Source organism: Chrysemys picta, chromosome 3 (assembly GCF_011386835.1).
Source record: "Chrysemys picta bellii isolate R12L10 chromosome 3, ASM1138683v2, whole genome shotgun sequence".
NCBI lineage: Eukaryota > Metazoa > Chordata > Testudines > Emydidae > Chrysemys > Chrysemys picta.
In genome coordinates this window covers 119376195-119397343 of record NC_088793.1, presented here as the reverse complement: position 1 = coordinate 119397343, position 21149 = coordinate 119376195, and the positions used below count along the sequence as shown (strand labels likewise).

The following is a 21149-nucleotide window of genomic DNA, read 5'->3' as shown; positions in this document are numbered from 1 at the left end:
TACAGAAGCCCCTGGAACCCCATAAAACTGGGTCCCCTAATCCATGAATGATTGGAACTCATTAAAAAAACTTTTCTTAAACATTACATGAATACATTGTCTCATACTATAGAATTAGAATTTATAATCCCTATTCCATGATGAGATATCTTAGAGCTATAATGTATCTTAATTAAAACTATGTTTAGATAGGTTTTTTTTTCCTCAAAAATAATTTTATAAAATAAAATCTGATTTAAATAAAAAAAATCCAATTTTTTTTATTTAAAAAAAATTGATTTTTATCCCCCCTGGACTTGAATTACTTTGATTAAATCAGTCCAACATGGATATGACCATGGGTCTAACTATTTCCAAACAGTTGAACCTCTCTGGCTTGAGGCATACTGGAGTACAGATATATATATTTTTACTATTCCAGCTGTATAATCACTGGGTAACTGATAGAGTGGATATCCGTATATAGAAGTTAGGGAGGTCTTTGCATCCTACTCATTGAGGAATTGAAGTAAAACATTCCAGCGGCAACTGTTGGTCTGTGCATATCCATCTACCAGTGCCATAAAAGATCAAAATCATTTGAAAGCAAGGAAAGTTCCCCCATGTCTATCTCCAGAAGCACAGGATCCAAGAAAGAGAATCAAATCAAATGATATGTTCAGAGATGCTGATTTACTGGTAGGTAATTTTCATATATGAGGAAAATAAGCCAGACCAGGTTAGAATTGCCCAAGACCAAGGCTGCAGATGGAGGCAATATCAGAAAGAGGGTTCGAACTCACGAGTCACTAGCTCCAGAAATTGTATTCCGACCATTAGCTTGCATTTTTTCTCATCCTGAGTATGTGGCCTTAGGCAAATGACTTAACCTCACTGTACCTGTTTTCCCATCCCCACCTACTTGACAGGGGTGTTTTGTGGATTTCTTAATGAATATTTGTACAAATACTTCAAAGATAAAGAAATATACAAGTGTTAACTATTTTATTTCTCTCTTTAATGCCATAATTTAATTTTTTAATCATGCTATTATTTTTGTTGTTGGTTGATAAAACCATATAGTCTTAATCTGCACCATTATTTTTGTGGTGATCATCATGCAATTGAGGGCCAAGTTTCAATCTTTCTTGTTGTATACTCTGGTGCTTTCCTGTTCTAAGCTCCATTTCATTTCTGTAACACAGGCCAATAGGACCCACATTTTTATTCTTCCAGACCTCATTGAAATAAAATAAGTCCTAAACCTAGAAATTTAAAGCTGACTTTCATTGAAAAATTTGCTCACCAATAATAATAACCTGTCATTTTATAGGGCTCTACATCTTCCAAGTGCTTTACAAACATTAACTTAGGTTGCAGAGCACTCAAACTAGGCCTTTCAGTTTACAGCATTACTTCATGTAACAATTTCTGTTGTTCCAAATCTTTGTTTGCTTTCACATAATTTCCTGCTGTATTCCTTTGGAGAGCGTTAATGAGTATTTGTGTTCTTTTGTTATAGGATTATGCTATAGAAGATGAGCTCCGATTGTTATTGGTATCTTTACCTCAGACTGATCTTGAGCAATGTGTCCAGTACTTCACATCTCTGGCTTTAAGAGAAAGCAGTCAGACTCTAGCTGCACAAAGGGTGAGCTCTTAACTCCAGGATGGATTTATGCAGAATGTTCTCTCTTTAAAATATGTATTTATTTAAGGTATAATTTTATAATATTAGAGTGGGTGAAGCTTTCCCTTTCCACACCCCATGGTGCTTCTGCTCCACTAGGACTGAGACTCTTTGTGGGGTTATGCAAAGATGAGGGAGAGCTTGTTCCCTCCTCCCTTCCTGTTTTCACAACTGTACAGGTCTAACTACCATCTGATCCTTGTGGTTTACGCTCTCAGGCATGTTGTTGTAAAAATGAGATATGGGGCAGGGAATGGTATTGTATTAATACAAATAAAAAACCTACAGTGTTTCCCCCCTTTATTATACTTTCTGTAGTTAGTAGGTTCTCCTTTGAGTGAGTCTGCACATATACATTTCACTGTAGGTTAGGGTTGCCGACTGTCTAATCAGACAAACCCAAACACCCTTGCCACGCCCTGTCCTGCCCCTTCCCTGAGGCCCCACCCTTCTCAGAGGCCCCACCCCATCCCCCCCATCTCCCCCGGTGCTTGCTGTCTCCCACCCTTACTTTCACTGGGCTGGGGCAGGGGATTGGGGTGCAGGAGGGGGGGCAAGCTCTGGGAGCAAGTTTGGGTGCTGGAGGGGGCTCAGGGCTGGGGCAGGGGATTGGAGTGTGGAGGGGTGAGGGGTGTGGGCTCTGGAAGGGAGTTTGGGTGCAGGAGGGGGCTCTGGACTGGGGCAGGGGGTTAGAGTGTGGGAGGGGGTTTGGGGTGCAGGAGGGGGTGTGGGGTGCTGGCTCCGGGAGGGGGCTCAGGGCTGGAGTAGAGGGTTGGGGTGCGGGAGGGGGTCTGGGCTCTGGCTGGGCGGCACTTACCTCGGGAGGCTCCCGGTCAGCGGTGCAGCGGGGCTAAGGCAGGGTCCCTGCCTGCCATGGCCCCGCGCTGCTCCTGAAAGCGGCCAGCACGTCCCTGCAGACCCTGTGGGGTGGGCCAGGGGGTTCAGCGCGCTGCCTCTGCCTGCAGGTATCTCCCCTGCAACTCCCATTAGCCACAATTCCAGCCAATGGGAGCGCGGAGTTGGTGCTTGGGGCGGGGGCAGTGTGCGGAGCCCCCCTGGCCTTCCCTACCCCTAGGTGCCGCATGGACATGCTGGCTGCTTCGGGGAACAGCACAGGGCCAGGTCAGACAGGGAGCCTGCCTTAGCCCCGCTGCACCGCCGGACTTTTAGTGGCCTAAAATCTCCCAATTTGGCTTCAGTAGCCTCCAGGAGATAGAGCCCAATTTCGGGAGACTCCCGGCGAAACTGGGAGGGTTAGCAACCCCACTGTGTGCCCAGTGCACTGAAGTTGGAGATCTTGCCAGCAGTGTCACTAGGCGTCGTTAGTGCTTGTGTGCTGAGCTGAGGGCATAAAAGGGGTGTGTCTGTTGCCTCCCTCTCAGTTCTTTCTCGCTTCCCATGGTGGGAGTTGGAGCTCCCTGTTGCTCTTTAACTTCCATTCACCAGCTTAAAAAAATTACTGTATATGATTGTATAGTATTAGCTTAGTCTTAGTGTAAGTTAGTATACAAGCCTTTTTCCAGACATATGCCAGTTCTCAAACCTCCCGAGATGATGTCAGCTTTGGCAAGTTGGTATTCCAGTCTCTTTTCAAATAATCTGAAGTCCAACCACCTGTAAGGAATCTGCTGGTGAGTCACCTACAGAGTAATGTATATGTGCACAATCACTCAAGGGAGAAAAAACATAAGTGTTGGAACTAGGGATGTGGGGGTGCTGCAGCACCCCCTGGCTTGAAGTGGTTCCCATCATATACAGGGTTTACAGTTTGGTTCAATGGCTCTCAGCACCCCCACTATAAAAATTGTTCCAGCACCCCTGGTTACTTACCCGTACAGGAACTGTTGCTCTTTGAGATGTGTTGTGCACATATACATTCCATGACCCTCCCACCTTTCTTGCTACTTAGGTCTTTAGACAGACAGTGGAGAGAAGAAATGGAAAGGGGGGCAATGGACATGCCCCTTCTATGCTCTCAGTTTAGTGCATGAGAAGAGCAGGGGAGCCTAGTGGTACTGTTTGCAAAAGTCTCTGGCTCAAGTGGATTGAGCGTACAGACACCCACAGTGGGATGTATATGTGCACAATGCATATTGAAGAACAACAGTTACTGTACAGGTAAGTGACTGTTTTCTGTAAAAGCTACTGATCTAATGGGCTGTTTTATTTTTTTTCCTTTATAAATATTAGAATATTTCAGAACATATAGGGATATATTAATGTAATATACATAAGAGCACTTGGTATAACAGCTTTACAGGCTGTTGCACACTTCACTTTAAAAAAAAATAACTAGAACCACTCCTCTTATTTAGCCATTTGAGATTTGAGTTGATTGTTATTGATTCTTATTCCAGGGGGGCTTGTGGTGTTTTGGAGGAAATGGGCTTCCTTATTGCGAGACTTTGAGTAAAGTCCCTTCAGAGACAGTAGAACTCTTCTGTTTACAAGCTTTAGTGCAACATTCAAAGGTAATCCATGTATACAGCTATAATTGAACAGCTGTATTGATAAACTTTCCTTTCTGATCTTGCATTTTGCATGTGTGGGATGCGGGGGGAAGCTGCCTTCACAACCTTCCCAATATCGTTTCCTCCCCCAAACCACTGAGGTGCTGTTCACAGGATTGGAATCCATGTATGAGCGGGGGTGGAGTGGGAAGTTTGTGGGGACTGTCCACAGGATCTATGATTGTCTCCCACTACAACCACGGATATTCTCCTTCAGTGATGGAGACTCCCTTTTAAGGAGTTCCCTCGGGCATCTATGGCAAAGAGTGGGGGGAGTGTGCGTGGGGTAGCATGGATCTTCCAGTGTTGGTAGCAGGCCCTTCAATTGATTTCGCAGTGGGGCACACCCAGGGAATAGTCAGGGATAAACTTTATGAGGAGGCCCTTGTGAAGTATTCCTCTACTACTTTGTTGTTGTTCCATCTTCTGACGCCAGTGCCTCTACCCTGCATAGTGGTAACAGCTATCCAAGGCTGTACATGTCAACTCCTCAATGGAGGACATATCAGTTATGTGGAGTCTGGATATATTCTAAGAATAACTTGTTTTATTTACACACGCACATCAATCCTGGAACAGAGATGGTCATATAGGCAGTCCCTTCTTTCAGGAATATCAGCGCTTGTCTACACAACAAAGCATGCCGGAGGGGTAAAGCGCACTAACGCTTGATGTGTTCTAAAAGCTACTTAGTTTGCATGACTGTAGCAGGGCCTACATGGGGCAATTAGAGTGCTTAACAAATCACACCCCTCTAGTGCATTTTGCTGGTGCCCTGTAGACAAGCCCTCAATCTAAGACTAAGGTGGACTTTCCAGAGAGCAACTCTGTATTATGAATTAACTCTGATCAGAGACCAAGGCAGAGAGCAAACTCTCCTACTGCTCGCACTGCAGCTCTTCCTCCCAAGGATCATTGCCTCTACACAGAATCTTGCATAATAAAAACTAACAACAATACAGCATGTCTTCCCAACATCGAACATTTACTTGCACACTAAGAAAAAGAAAGTGGAAGACTATGTGTAACAGCGTCACCTGGTGACACTTGCCATAATAATATTAATTGCACAAGAAAGACTGCAGGTAGAACATAGCTAAAATCAGAAGCTGAATAAATACATATTGAAAAAAATCCACTAAGCTAAATTTATGGTAGGGAAGGGCAAAGAGCACAGTACTCAGCCATAGCACAGTATTCAACACTATAATAGAAACTTTCATGTCACCAGCATCCAGGGGTGAAAGTAACTTAAAGGACTTACCGGTACTCTGGAGTCCTTAGGAGAGTGCGGGTCCTCATCCGGAAGAGGCGTGGCCTTTAAATCCCCCAGTGCTTTAAATAAGTATTTAAAGGGCCATGGGCTGGGGCTGTGGTAGCAGCAGCTGGGAGTCCCGGGCCCTTTAAATTACCCTCGGAGCTACCAGCTGCAGAGATGGCTGGGAGCCCCAGGGGTGATTTAAAGGGCTTGGGGCTCCAGCTGCCACTACCGCAGCGGAGCCCCGGGCACTTTAAATCACCATTGGAGGGGGCTCCGGGCTGCCGCCGCTACCCCGGGCCCCAGCCTCGGGTGGAGCTTTAAAGGGACCGGGGCTGCACTGCAGTAGCGGCAGCCGGGAGCCCCTGGCCCTTTAAATCACTGCCAGAGCCCTGCCGCCGCTACCCCAGGGATCCAGCAGCGGGACTCGGGTGGCGATTTAAAGGGCCCCAGAGGTAGTGGCAGTGGGAGCCCTGGGCCCTTTAAATCGCCATCCGACCTGTGCTGCCGGGGCCCTGGGGTAGCAGCAGCAGCCGGGGGCTATGGCGGTGATTTAAAGGGCCTGGGGCTCCGGCTGCTGCTACCGCCCTGGGCCCTTTAAATTGTCCCCGGAGCCCTGCTGCTGGAGCCCTGGGGTAGCGGTGGCGGGGCTGCGGCAGCAAGTTAAAGGGCCTGGGGCAGTAGTGGCAGCTGAGCCCCGGGCCTTTTAAATTGCCGCTGGAGCCCCGCTGGCCCTACCCCAGGGCTCTGGCAGGCTCCGTGGACGATTTAAAGGGCCTGGGGCGGTAGTGGCTACTTAAGTGCTGGACCCTTTAAATCGTCCCCAGAACCCTGCTGCCGGAGCCCTGGGGAGGTGGCGGCGGGGCTCCGGCGACTATTTTAAGGGCCGGGGCGGTAGTGGCTGCTGGAGCCCCGGACCCTTTAAATAGCCACCAGAGCCCCGCCGCCGCTACCCCAGGGCTCCGGGGACAATTTAAAGGGCCTGGGGCAGTAGCTACGGCAGGTACCCCGGGGCCTTTAAATCACCGCCTGAGCCCCACCGCCTCTTCCCCAGGACTCCGGCAGCAGGGCTCTGGCGGCAATTTAAAGGGCCCGGGGCTCCAGCAGCCGCTACCGCCCCGGCCCTTTAAATTGCCGCAGGGGAAGCCGATCCACACCGGTACCTGCTTGCTTTCACCTCTGCCAGCATCTATTCAACAGCAGTGGTCCACAGTATGGCTCATAAATGTGCAGTCATTTGCCTACATTGGTTTCTGTTGCTGCCATGAAGATCTGTAATGACAGAAGCACTGTTTAGAATGATGTTACCTTTTTGAATGAAAAAGGATTATAAGAGAGTGTTCTAGCGAGTAGGTGTGCAGAATAAGTGGCCCCAGCTTACACAGTGCTTTAGAAAAAGTGGGCAGTTGTGTTATGGAGAATTGTGGTCTTAGGATCTGATCCTGCAAGGTGTCAAGCATCCTCAGGTCCCATTAACTTCAGTGGGAGAAAACTGGAAGTGTTCAGCCCCTTCCCAATATTGGGCTGTCAAGTTGGAATGATTGTGCAGTTCGCATGCTAAAATTTTTGACTCCATTTCTGAGTTCGTGGCATTCAATAAAAATAAGTATTTCATAGTTCTTATAATTTCTTAAATTGTTAAACTGAAAGATTTAAGCATAACATAAAAACAAATCCTAGATTAAGTAACAATTTCTGCATATGATGTGGATATAGTACTTAGTAGCTTTAATGGAGACTATGTACAGAGAGCTTCTCAGGAAACTTTTGCAGATTTGGATGTTTGCACGACTTCCACTTAGTATCACTGAATTTACTGTAAAATGCTAGGTTTCTACTCATTGTGATAAAATTGAAGCAAATGGAGGTCTTCAGCTACTACAGAGGATATACCAGCTTCGTAACGATTCTGCAAAAATACAAAGGAACATAATTCGCATCATTGGAAACATGGCTTTGGATGAACGTCTTCATTCATCCATAGTACGTGCAGGTAAAAAGAAAGCAAACATAAGCAATCTTGATGCAATATTTATATTCTAAATTTGTAAGTTAATTTATTACTTTTGTAAAATACACAGGATCAATAGTGCTGGAGGCAGAAGTCCTATTCATTTACAGGCCAAAGCAGCATAGTCGGTGTTACTGCAAACTTGCCTCATCCCTACAGTCAGAGTCATTATAAATCATTGATGAAGGTTCAGAATTTGGGCTTAGTTCAGCTAAACATCAGAATTGGGATGTTTTTATGAATCTCTTGGTGTTCCTCCTCACAAACTCTATCTACCCAATAGTTCCTAGATTTCCTTACTGGCTGTGATTTCTTCTTGTAAGGAGGCCAAGTAGGTCTGTTCCTCTGCCGTCTGGAGTGAACAGGCTAGTCCATCAATTTCCTCATTTTGAAGTAGATCTAGTAACTTCTACCTGGTCTTGCTGCTCTGCCTCTTTTAACAGGCTGTCTTTGGAGTTTGTGCCCCAGCATGCACCTGGGGATTGTGGAATTCTTTATGTTGTGAAATCCTTCCTTCTGTTTCTGTGAGAATCCCTGCTCAATCCCTGAGACTGGAGGAAGAGATTGTTAGAGAACAGATATTCACAATCCTTTAATGCTCTCTGCTGTATACATTTCAAAGGATGTACTAATTTTTAAAGAGAACTCCATAGAAGAGCTACTGGGTCTTGGCAGTCCAGAACTGGGAAGAAGACTACTTGTTTGTCCCCATAAAATGCTTACCAGGGTGGATAAGAGAAAAGGGCCTGTGAAGCCAGTAATTCTGTCTTCCCATGTTAGGACTGCCAGCACAGGAAGAAGAGGAAAGAGAATGGTAGAAGAGGTATTGGCTCATATTGGGCTCTCTGAGGGGGTGTGGGTATCCTTAGCTCAATGTTTTTTGACCCTTCAGAAAGGTTCAGTTTAAGTGATATTTTAAACAAACTATTTTTGCCATTTTTTGCTATTATAATACAGAGAAGTGGAAAAAGATGATTTGATAATGTTCTCTTAAGGACTTTCATTTTACACAAACCTTTGAAATATATCCTACTTCTAAAATCAATTTACATTCCTATGTGTCTTTCATAATTTTCTTGTAATTTTTATTAATTCTGAAAGGTATTTGTTTTCAAACAGGTGACGTATGCAGCTCATCTATTCCTTTTCCTTATTTCTGCTGTCAATTACTACTCCTGAACCTGTGACATTTCAGTCATACTTTGTCTTTCTTTCTCCTTTCTTCTCTCTGCCCATCAGATGTTGGAGGTCTCTTATTCTACTGGGCTACTGGGGAGGTGCCATTTCTTTTCTCTATCTTTCTCACATCTTGACTGCTTGAGGGATTTGGGGATTTACTCCCTTGCTCCTTTCCCCCTCCCTCTTCCGTTTGGGTGATGGGAGGAATTGAAGGGGGGTACACACTCATCTTCTTGAGAGAGAGAGTGCTCTGATCACCAGTTGGAGTCAGAGATTAATTGCGTACCACATCAATGTGGAATATTTTTGGCACAGTTCAGTGCATTACACAGGTGCTACCATCCAGCACTGGCTACAGTCTGAGGCAAGATACCTGGATTGAAATATGGTTTGTTCTAGCATTGCAGTTCTTATGCTCCTACAATTATTTTGGCAAACATCATTTTAAATGAGAAAAGCCATTCTGCAATCATAGTTCAGATAATAGTTTCTTAGTAATTAACAGCCAATGAGAGATGTGTTTTGTTTTATTTTTAAACTAGGTTGGGTTTCCATACTAGCTGAAGCAATGAAGTCTCCTCATGTCATTCAGTCTTCACATGCATCCAGAGCCCTGGCTAATCTGGACAGAGAGACAGTGCAGGAAAAGTATCCAGATGGCGTATATGTTTTACATCCACAGTACCGTAGCAGGTAAAGAGGAGGGTCCTTACTCTACCACATGTTACTTCTTTTATTATTCACTTACAAAAAACTTTGTAAAGGTGGAGTTAAAGTTGCTGCTGCCCAACAGTGCTGTCTGCTGTGCCTGTCCTTCTGGAATGTAGGACTTCAGCATCTTAAACTCAAATGTTAAGGCACTGGGAAGTACTCGGTGAAAGTCTTGTCATATCTCCCTGAAAAGAATGTGAGTGTTACAAGGAAAAACAAACACAAATTTACAAAAATTGGTATATGCGCATTTAAGGTATTGCTTCACATGCAACTCAGCCCTGTTGGGATGCCAGCACCATGTGGATAATTGTTTTTTTGAAAGCAAGGAATATTTGGCAAAAATGCAGGAAACTAATTGTAGGAAATCCCCTAGAGTATTGTTAGTAAAACAATTAATTGTGCTTGTGCAGCTGGAAACAAGGAGAAGCAGGTGTCAACTAGCAGCAACTACTCCTTATATTAATGCCATTGCACAGGCCACATGGAAGGTTCTGTTGGATTGTATGAATAGAAATCCTGATTTAGAATTGTAGTGGGCAAAGAGACTGGCATTTTTTATTACAGAGGATAAGGTACTATGATGTTCATTTCCTACTACCGTCCCTATGGGGGCATAGTTAAGATGGTGCTGTGTCTGAAGCAGCATCTTAAAGGTGCGCTTCGTTTTTCAGTTGCTCTAGCAAAATTTGTAGGGATTTTACTGTCTCCAAGCATACCAGTAAAATACTCTTTGGCCCACTTGGTGAACAGCTCCTTTTGGGTGTCTGAAGGGACAGATACCCTCTGACACCTTGATAGTGGCAAAATCTATTACAGTGCCTCAGTGTAGTACCAAGGATACCTCTATCCTTCAGTTTCTTGGTATTGGCTGGGTGTAAATTGGAGTTAGCAAAGGGAAACTTTCTTATAGCAGCAGTGAGATTCAGCAATGAGCCTAAGGGTACTTCCCTCGTTGGTTATGGGTTCCTCCCTCATTTAATATTCCTGCATGTGTCTTGCAGGGTAAGTGGTATTGCCGTGGGGTTTAGGTTCCCCTTCCCTCCCTCTGTTTCTTAGTAAATCACACAATTGCATTACTCACAGTGTTCCAGCATGGTGAACATTCCATGGGAATTTCACTGTTCCTTTGGATGCAGCATGAAGGGAATGGTGTTGGTTCAGTTTTCCAGCCATTTTATAAGTTGAAAATGTATCTGTTTGTGATCCATTGATGTGCCACTAGCCTCTTATACCTCTAATAGCAGCAGTCCTACTGCAGACAGCTTGGATGCATTTAATGTTATCCTGTATGGACCACTTGAACTCCCTCCCTTTTCCCTAGCCCACTGTATTCTGTGTGGTTCCTCAGTTTACATTTTATTGTGTATACTACGTGTGATGATCTCCGTAACGTAGATATATTGTGCAGGTTTTATTTTTTAAAAAGCACTTTGGGATGGTTCAGGATGAAATGACTTATGTAAATGTTAATTTTAATGTATTAAAATATGTATCCTACTTTTTAAAATTCTTTCCAATATCAGTCAGCCCATTAAAGCAGACGTCCTTTTTATTCATGGTCTTTTGGGAGCAGCATTTAAAACCTGGCGACAACAAGACATTAAAAGGCCTTTGGATGTAAAGGCTTTCGAAGGGGAAGAGGTTTACAGTGAATGCTGGCCAAAGGTAGGGAGACAATAACTAATTCCCATCAGATGATTGTTTCCTCTTCAGTGAGCATTGTGGAGAGGAAAATGGAAGAAACCTAGAGTCACACAACACACAGTCAACCTGTGGAACTCTTTGCCAGAGGATGTCATGAAGGCCAAGACTATAACAGGGTTAAAAAAAGAGCTAGATAAGTTCATGGAGGATAGGTCCATCAATGGCTATTAGCCAAATTGGGCAGGGATGGTGTCCCTAGCCTCTGTTTGCCAGAAGGTGGGAATGGGCAACAGGAGATGGATCACTTGATGATTACCTGTTCTGTTCATTCCCTCTGAAGCACCTGGCATTGGCCACTGTCGGAAGACAGGATACTGGGCTAGATGGACTATTGGTCTGACCCAGTATAGCCGTTCTTATGCTTTTAGCAACTGCCTGGTTTTAATCTAGATTACTTCTAATCAGATTCTGCAAGTAGCTCTTTCTTATTTACTAGTAAATGTTTGTCAACAAGTTGCATTTCTGAACAGATTGTTCTTGGGGTGGGATTTCCCAGCTAATGTTAGCCCCTTTGATATAATTGTTTCGTCCAATAAAAGAGGACGCAGTATCTTCCACATCTCTTTCTATTATTCTTCTTAGATTGGGCTAGAATTTGGTTGCCTAGTAGATATCTGTTCACCCTCCTTGCCTTTTTTATTTGCTATTCAGAGACCAAAAAATGTCCACAAAATTCCAGATTTTTTCAAGTATACTGTATTTTTATAAAGAAATGGATTGCTGATTAACTAAAGCTTTGTAGTGTTTGCTGTTGAATTTTTATCAGTGAATCAGTAACAAGGGCCTTAAAGAAATTTCGTTTGGTGTTGTGTATTTTATATCATAATGTAATCTGAAAAGTAACTGTAAAAATGGTAGTTCAGGGTTCCATTTTTAATCTAATTGATTTTCCATGTCACACAGGAGAGGGAGACAGAAGCCTGAGTACTGATTCCAGCTCTGGCACTCACTCTCTCCCATTGTGGCTTTGGGCGGTTTCCTTAATCTGCATGCCTGTTTTCCAGTCTATAAAAGAGTAAGGGCTAGTCTACACTGGCAGCGCTTTAACATGCCTTGTGTGGTCGCAGTGCAACGCTGAGAGAGAGCTCTCCCAGCACTCTAAAAAAACACCTCAAAGAGGGGCGTAGCTCCCAGCGCTGGGGCACTGTTTACACTGGCGCTTTACAGCCCTGCAACTTGCTGCGCTCAGAGGGGTGTTTTTTCACACCCCTGAGCAAGAAAGTTGCAGTGCTGTTAATTGCCAGTGTAGACAAGCCCTAATTCTCATGCACCTCAAAGAGGTGTTATGAGGATGTTAATGGGCAGTCTTCATCCCTGATATCATCCACGGAAGTCAGCTTTGTGAAGCTTTGCCATTGTTGGTAAAGCACTTGGAAGATTAAAGAAAAGCTTTAATTTTAAACTCAAAAGGTGATTTATCGAACTGCCAGTCCTGCAAACACAGCCTGAGATCTTTAAAGTCAAGTTGCCTGTTAAATCATTATCAATAATAATTGTTTCTGCAATCAGAATTTAGTGGACTCTTTTGTCAATAATGCATGAGTCAATACAGAATCCAGCTCACTCTCCCATAGCTTTGGTGGCTTTGTGATGTGCTAACTGTAGTAAAAACTGTTTTGTCGTTTAAAGTAAGCAGGTAGGACATAAAGAAACACCAGCAGCAAATATTTTCAGAAGGGTATCCTTTTTATATTTTAGTCAGTTTTCTGTCCAAAACTGTACTTTACATTTAATAGGTTTTTTTTTCTTCTAATTAACTATCAATCTTATAGCAGATTGCTGGTCTTGATTTTGATGTATGAGAACCAACTGGTGTAGTGTAAATTCAAGTGTGCTCCTTTGTTTTGATTTTATATTTAATTTAGACCTGGCTAGCCTCAGACTGTCCTTCGCTTAGAATTGTATCTGTGGAGTATGACACCCACCTGAGTGATTGGAAAACAAAGTGCCCTATTGAGGACCACAGGTAACAAATGAAGTGCATGTAATTTGGGGAGGAGAGAAAAAGCTATACTATTGACATATAGGATCCTATAGTCAGGAGCAGGTGATCTTATTTTTCGTCATGTGCTGCTGTGGAGGAGATTTTGGTTTGGAGAAACCTCTTACCACGTGTTCCTCAGCAAAAGTGTGCACACTTGATTTCCCTACTGCCTGAGTAGGTGCTTGTGGTGTCTCTCTAAATTCTTGTGGTTCATTCAGCTTTGCATTAAAGAGAAATGTGTGAAGAACTCTAGAGACTGGCCTGAATAGATTCTTTGTGGGGTGGGGGATTTCTTAACTTCAGACAAACAATTCTCCAAATGCACTACAAAACAATTTTCAGATTAAGACTTTATATACCTAGTTTTGGCCTGGAGATCACTTTTATTCAAGAGTTATAAATCCCTGAAAAGAGAGAGAGACTATTCTGTGGCAGATAAAATATAGTAGCTGTATAATAGTTTTGGACAGGAAGTAAAGGAGACCATATTCAGCTGAAACTAAAGTTGGTATTTGTCAGGACATGTTTGCCAAAAGTGTTGTGAGATCTTTATTGACCACAAGTAATGAGAATTTCTGTTATACGTCTCATTTGAACAACAGCACCTCCAACTCAACAGGGTTTTCTAAAAGAAAAAATAGTAGAACAGACTAGGGGTATGTTCCAAAGCCCATTGAAGTCAACAGGAGTCTCTCCATTGACTTTAATGAACTTTGGAGGAAGCCCTAGGTCTCAATCCTATAAACATTTATGTATGAGCTCAGTTTGAAGCAGGTGAGTAGTCTCAAGGATATGACTAGGGGACTACTCCTGTGCTTAAAATGAAGTGTTTACCGGATCGGGGTCCAAAGGATTTATATTCCATAGTAGGGGAAAACTTTCATCACAGTATAGAAAATTAGGAGGCACAATTCTTATTGTTTTCTCTCCCCACTCCTTGTTCCTTCTATTTCTTGGTATTTAGCAAATTGGTACAATTATTCCAATAAAGGAAGCATATGTAATCCACTCCATTAGGGAAACAATAACAATCTCACGCACTTCTTTGAAATTAGTAGAAACAAAACAGTTTAATAACAGCAAAAATACTTGTAGACAGGTAATTCTGTTTCTTACTGTGTCCAACCAGAGTTATGGAAGTGGAAAGGAGTTAGAAAAAGGAAAAAATAGATTTCTCAATGTGTATTATAGTAATTTTTGTCCTCAGAATAAAGATCACCTGAGCATACTGTATTTGGTCATTTTGCAGTTCCATATGGCTGCTGAAAAAGGAAAAGTATGAAGGAGGATTTCTTAAGAGTATCAAGAAAGATGTAGCAGTAGAATCATAACCCTTGCATTATTATTCATAGATATGCTAGCTGGCCTTTTAAAAGTGAGCTTATAGTGCTGTCATTTAAAGTGTCACGGACGCGTGGGACAACAGTTAGAGTCCCCATGGAGCTGTGAAATCCCACATGCCATGCTGGACTTGATTCTCAGAAGGAGCCAATCTCTGCAGCTGTCTTAAAGATTTAGTTCAGTTGAAAAGCCACATTTGAATCTCTTTTCACAGGTACTATAGCAGAGTGATCTTTAACATCCATTCTGAGAATTGACTGTACAAGGCTTTCCAAATGTGGCTGTTTAGATCTTTGCACTGTAATATAGCAATATCCTGATATTTCTGCTGCTCATTTAATTCTCCGAGTTCTCATCTTGTCCTGTGGTCCTCTATGTTCAACTTTACTTCTGCTGTGAGGAAGGGAGGTGATATGCTTTAAAGCATGGGACTGGGAATCAGTAGATGTTCCTGCTCTGCTACAGACTGGTTGACCTTCGGCAAGTCATTTACCTTTTCTGTACCTCAACTTCTCCATCTTCAAAATGGAGAAGATTATGCTTTACCACTCTTTTAACTCTGAGATTATTGGCTGGAAAGTGTAATAGAAGAACAAAGTATCAATAGGTATTATTTTAGAAATTATAGGTAGATCAGAACTTATTTGTTCAGAGCCCAGGTTTCAGCTTTAGCATTATCAGTGCATTGCTGCATACTTTAAGCACAATTTAGCAAAGTATTTGCTTGTCAGACACTGTTTGCTTCACAAGAGAATAGAATTCATTACACTCTGATGCTTTGAAAAGAAAAATATTTTTATATGAAAACCAAGCTGTTTAAAATCCCAAAGCATAACGAGACATTTAGAGCTAATCCTAAATCCCAACACTAAAGGAAAACTCCAGTGCTTCTAGAAAATATTCGTTATCTCTGTCCCTGAGCTCCTATTGTTCCTAGTGGCCCCAGTCCTACAAGGTGTTCAGTGTCCTCAGTTCCCAATGAAGATGGTAATAGCTGATTGTGTTCAGTAAGTTGCATGATCAGGTCCAACATGAGTTATCTACCTAATTCCCTTTTCATAGTATTGATGTACTGAAACTCCACTCCAGCATGAGACTGCCCTTTAATATGTTTGCCTTCCGCCTTGCATCTCTCTTTTTCTTCTGCAGGAAATCTATTGCTTATAGGAGCAATGAGCTTCTTAACAAGCTTAGAGCTGCTGGTGTTGGAGACAGACCTCTGGTATGGGTATCACATAGCATGGGGGGTAAGTACTTTGCTTATGCTGTACAGATCAGCTATGTATTATCGGCCATTATGCTTTAAAATGAGTAGCTAAATTAGCCTGAACAACCACATTTCAGATCAAACTCGATCACCCCAAAAGTTTGCAAAATGTGGTCTGAAAATATAAAACTGATGTTTTACTTGATTAACTATACTGCATTGCATAAACAATTTATTAATGAACTATATTGTTATCTCTTTGTACTATGTTGGGGAAGGGCACAGAATCAATGAATGATTTAGCTGAGATTGTAAGGAAGGTCATGTAATTGGGAACCTGTAGGCTAAATTGTCTCCTTGTTGGATCTTTAGTGAACATCACTGGTAGAGTTTAAAGGAAACCAAGTAAGTTTGGAATATTGGATTTGACACCAAATAGTAACAGTTTACATTTCCTGCCTCATTATAGTTTTCTACTTTTACATATTTTTCAGAGTAGACCTAATTAGTTGAGGAAAGAATATGATGGTCTGATTTGTATGTATTGTAATATGAACATTATTCTCTGTTATTTAGTTCCCTGCATAAATTAATATTTTGTTGCCAGGTCTTCTAGTTAAAAAGATGTTGGTGGATGCTTCAAAGAACCCAGAAATGGATAAAATTGTAAACAACACCCGAGGAATCATATTTTATAGTGTACCTCACCATGGCTCCCAGCTGGCTGAATACTCAATGAATGCTAGATATCTTCTCTTTCCTTCTGTGGAGGTTAAGGAACTCAGCACAGGTATTCTCACTTTGTAGCCACTTAGCATAGGACTTTATCTGTTTATGATTTTTGTCACTCCATCTGAAAATGCAAGATAAAAACAACAAAAACCTTTTTTAAAATCTTTCTAAGGCTGTCAGTTAAAATGACAGAATAACTTCTGTACTTAACTGTTTGTAGAAGAGGCTAAAGCTGTGGGCAAGTTTACAGAATAGTCTCAGCCGTTCAGAACTGTAATGTATGTGACTCCTCTGTAGCATACCTTGTAATCAAATCTCAGGCAATGTAGGATTAAATGACAAAGTTAGCGTGGCATATTCGAGGCTGCTGTCAAACCCCTGAAAACAGGGTCTTACAATGGATGTGCTGCTGTTTTTACTGGAGTTATAATTTTGCCAAAATATTTCTTACAAGATAAAATATTGCAGATCAGTTTTTATTTTCTGAAAATGAGTTAACACAATTTATACAATATACAGTATTTCTTTTTTTCCTTCTTCAGATTCTCCTGCCCTTAAAGAACTAAATGATGATTTTCTTTCATTTGCCAAGGATAAGAAATTTCCAGTCTTGAGTTTTGCAGAAACCTTACCAACGCATATAGGTAGCATGATAAAACTTCATGTGGTACCTGTGGACTCAGCCAGTATGTCAATTATCTATTTACTTTTTTGCATATTGATTAGGGGATAGGCAATGCAGATACTGTAATAGAAATATCTGGAAAGATAAATAAATAGGGGATATTGTATGAAAAACCGTTGATGGTTCCTTTTGTTTAAACTTTTGACCAGATTTTGATCTTGGATACATTTCTAAGTACAAACATGTAACCCTCCTATTGAAATCAGTGAGAACGCAGTGCATATCTGAGCATATTACTTATAGAGCAGTGTGGCAAAGGTTGTTCTTATACATCTAACAGGGTCTTCTCCTTTTTTAAAGGTGGGAGAAATCACTGCACTCAAGCTCTTACAGTAGAGACCTGAGGGTGTTCACATGGCCAACGTTCCCCATTTGGTTCAATGCTCAGTCTCTCACACAAACCCACTACACTACTATAGCATCCTTTTGGATGACCAAATACGGAAAACTTCAGGCAAAACAAAGAATTGCTCAGAAAGTTGTTAACTTAATGCATATGGGATTAGAATAGAAGACTCAGCATAACCTTAACTAGAATTTTCACTAAAGTGATCAGGATTAGCTATCAGGAATACTTAAACACCATGACTAGTCTCGGTGTAACTAAATTTGCTGGGAGTAGAGCACCTTTATTATACACTTAAGTGATGGGTTTTCCCTTTCTTGGGGAAACTCTTTATACTGTATTCCATGTTTGATGTCCAATCCAGCCCAGTTTTAAATTCTAAAATCACAGTTTTTATAAAAGAGTTCATTTAATTATAGATGAATTTAATTATAAGTAAAAACCTTCTGCAGTCTTTTAGACTTCTTCAAAATGCAGATAGTTTGACTTCAATTGGGCCAGGATTTAACCCAACGACAAAACTCTCATTGAGTTTAATAGGCAGGATTTCAACCTTTGACATTAAATGATTTGTGCAGTAGAGAAAGCATATGTTTGTAATGTTCTCCTTATTGAGTAAGCTGGGTACTGGTGACTAAATCAATAAGGGAAAATTATATGGGAAGGAATTAGTTTTCTAAAGCCCTGATCCTGCAAAGGGATCCGTATGGGCAGACACTTACATATTTGTGGAATCCCATTGAAGTCAGTGGAACTCTGCTGGGCCTAAGGGTCTGTCCAAGTGGATCCCTTTGTAGAATCAGTCTAAAGCTGCATTTATTTATGCAATATGTCATTGTGTTGGATAATGCTTTCAGCACATTTAAAAACAACCTAGTGTAAGACAAAATGAATAAATAACAGCTATGGAGGGGTTGGTTTTGGGTGACTTTAATTGTTAATGCAAGAGCTTTTTCTTAATCTACACTGTTTTGTTTTTTTTCCTCCTCCAGATTTAGGCATAGGAGACCTAATTCCAGTGGAGGTTAATCATCTGAATATTTGCAAGCCAAAGAAAAAAGATACTTTTCTATACCAATGTACTGTAAAGTTTATTCAAGATGCTTTAGCAAGAGAACTGAGAAGTTGAGTCTTTACCATCCTTGCTTGCTTCTCTCTCCCATTTGGTGTAATGCAACAAAGTCTTTCCACTAAAACTGTTGGCAGGCCTCCAGAACTACAGACACGATATTAATAAAATCAGCTGTCCAAGTGGCTTTGAATATATCTTCTGCTTGGAAATCTACATTGTCTACGTCTGAAATGCATTCAACATATATACAAACAACCACAGCCCCAGAAATCTGGCAATAAAAGGTGAAAGTCTGATGTGATTCACTTTGACTTATTGACTACATGTATGTAATTCCTCTGCTGATTTGACCAGTAGGCAATGGGAATGCAGTGGAGGAAAGGCTTCAGGTATCCTGTAGCTACTCTTCTGGAGCAGCATGGATGGGCTATGAAGGGTGTCCCATGGTTCACTTCTTAGCCAAGAAAGGTTGCTGTGATTGAGATGAATGTACATATGGTACACTAAGGACCAAAAACAATAAACCCAGATGATGATCTGTTTCTATAATAACATAGAGAAACAAATGGCTGTCTCAAAGTACACATCTGCTATCCATGTTTGGGAGTTTGAAACCTATTAAGAACATATGTGAATGATTCAAGATATTGTTTTGATTGGACCAGTTTATGCTGCTTGCCTTTCTGTTTAATAGGCCCAGACATTCTTCTAGTTTAATTCACTTTTTACCAGTTGGCATCAATTGATAACAAGCACAGGAAACAGAGTGCTGTGTGAGAAAGAGAAGCATCACCTAATCTTTTGATCTCTGGTATGGTATCCTATGTAAAGGAGACAGTGACAGTTTAATTTAGTTTTAAACAAAAAGATAAATACATTCTTGTGCTGTTCCATTTTAATTCTGTCAGCGTTGTGCTTCAAAATCATAGGAAAAGAACACTAGTGTGAGAAGTTTTTGACCTAGTTCTCTGCTCTGTCATACATGAGATCTGGGTTGGGGACTTTTATGCTGATTTCTTGCTGCCTACTTTGGGAGTGCTGAAAAGGCAGCACACTTAACTCTTGGCCGGAGTGGCACCTGTTGCCCAATAGGAAGCTCTCAGCTGATTTAAGAATGGTGTTGATGAGGCTCAAATAGAGGGAAACTTGTGTAGTCCTTCACAAGAAAGATGGTGGCTGTGATATGAGGCTTTGGAATTTGCAGGGGAGGGGGCAGGAGGCTAAGGCAGAAAACATAAAGGAGTTCCCAGGGCTCCATCAGAGCATTTTATATTTGTGGGGGCCTAAATTAACTTATTGCTGTACATGGAGGAAAAACAGCAACAGTTTCTTAAATAATTATGTGGAGTGTTTCACTGTATTTTTTTTTTATTATTATTTTTGCTAAAGCCCAGTATGATCTGGTTAACAGCATCGATGAGAGAGAAATATTTTGTAGAACAAGGGTAGCAGTGTTCAGCACCTTTCTTAAAGCCTTAAATGATTCCGAACCTAATTAAGAGCAGCTTAGTTATGGGCTTGATTTAGCAAAGGACTAATACTGATCTAGTGGCCAAGAAATGGTGAGGACCACAGCCACAGAATCCCTGATAGACTGTCTAGCCTTCACTGTCACCCGAGCAAATCACCTTAATAGTCCTGGATTTTCCTAGCTAGCCATTTATCACCTAAGGCCTTTGTTGATGATGATAGGGGAACCACTGGAAACTGTTTCAGGACTTCTTAATATGATTGTACAACGATGATGGTAAAAAGCACAATAAGATGATATGAAGCTCAGAAGTCCCATAGTAGCTTGTATTAGTATGAGTGTATTGGTGGTGGTTTAGAATACCGAGACCACCCCTACTAGTCCAACCCTAGAGCACTCTCCTGTAGGATGACCAGTGTTGGGAAATACAGAACCCAGAGCAGTACTGAAGGCCAGGCATGCTTTCTTTTGGATCAAACCACATGTAAGAATTTTGGCTGCCACTATTTCAGACTGAAAATATAATTTGGGACTGAGTGGAACAGGGTGTATGGAATTTATCAGGATACACAGGGTTTTGGATAAGCTGAGAACTTTGCATTGTAAAACATGCAAATAGGGGGAACCATTTTTGAGTAAAAAGACATTTTTTGGCTAACGGAGTCAGATCAACCAGAGTCTTTTGTAATGCCTTGTACAATAAATCTGTCTGTATGAGCTACAGTAACTGGAATTCTTGAAACAAATTTCAATTTTTTGCAACTAACAAATGTATTAATGTGTAACTTTAAATTAATATGTGTAACTTTTTGTGTTTGGGAGATAGTAATGAAATATGTTTTTTTTTAAATTTGTACTATATCTCTTGAAAAAATATATTAAACTTGAATAATCTGCTAAATGGAATGTATTGATATTACCATATTGCATGCCAATCCAAAACTGTGACCATAGTTTTCAGCAGGACTCACCGCACCTGTGTCCTTTACCCAACAAACCTACTACACTTTCCAGCTGATGGTAATGTAACTGCAGATCTATGGATAGTTAGCAAATATTGTTAACCACTTGCTGACTACCTGATGATTCCTCTTCCTTCTACAAAAATTCTTCATTTTGATGCAAGTTTGGAGCAAATCTTTACTTAGATAAGCCTTTAAACATGCTTCCAGATCACATTCTGAGGAAGCAACTTGGGTTTTTTATCTAGTTTAGATGGAATTATTTGTTTTATGCCATTATGATTCTTCTTTACATTTAGTTAGT

At 41.4% G+C, this 21149-nt stretch overlaps 1 protein-coding gene across 10 annotated transcripts in view; it reads left to right on the top strand.

The window, feature by feature from the left end:
• The window catches only part of SERAC1 (serine active site containing 1), a 47072-nt gene extending 26288 nt beyond the window's left edge, over window positions 1-20784 (top strand). For 7 of the 10 annotated variants that reach the window (XM_065588890.1, XM_042848288.2, XM_005301445.4 and 4 more), the window contains 10 exons: window positions 1502-1630; window positions 4027-4140; window positions 7268-7430; window positions 9170-9320; window positions 10865-11006; window positions 12911-13011; window positions 15520-15617; window positions 16185-16367; window positions 16852-16995; window positions 18333-20784. In XM_065588890.1, coding sequence (XP_065444962.1) covers window positions 1502-1630; window positions 4027-4140; window positions 7268-7430; window positions 9170-9320; window positions 10865-11006; window positions 12911-13011; window positions 15520-15617; window positions 16185-16367; window positions 16852-16995; window positions 18333-18469 — 1362 coding nt within the window. In that variant the 3' untranslated portion in view covers window positions 18470-20784. The remainder of the gene's footprint in view (window positions 1-1501; window positions 1631-4026; window positions 4141-7267; window positions 7431-9169; window positions 9321-10864; window positions 11007-12910; window positions 13012-15519; window positions 15618-16184; window positions 16368-16851; window positions 16996-18332) is intronic. The other 3 variants (XM_065588889.1, XM_065588888.1, XM_065588887.1) reach the window with 1 other exon arrangement.
• Window positions 20785-21149: the final 365 nt, after the last annotated feature.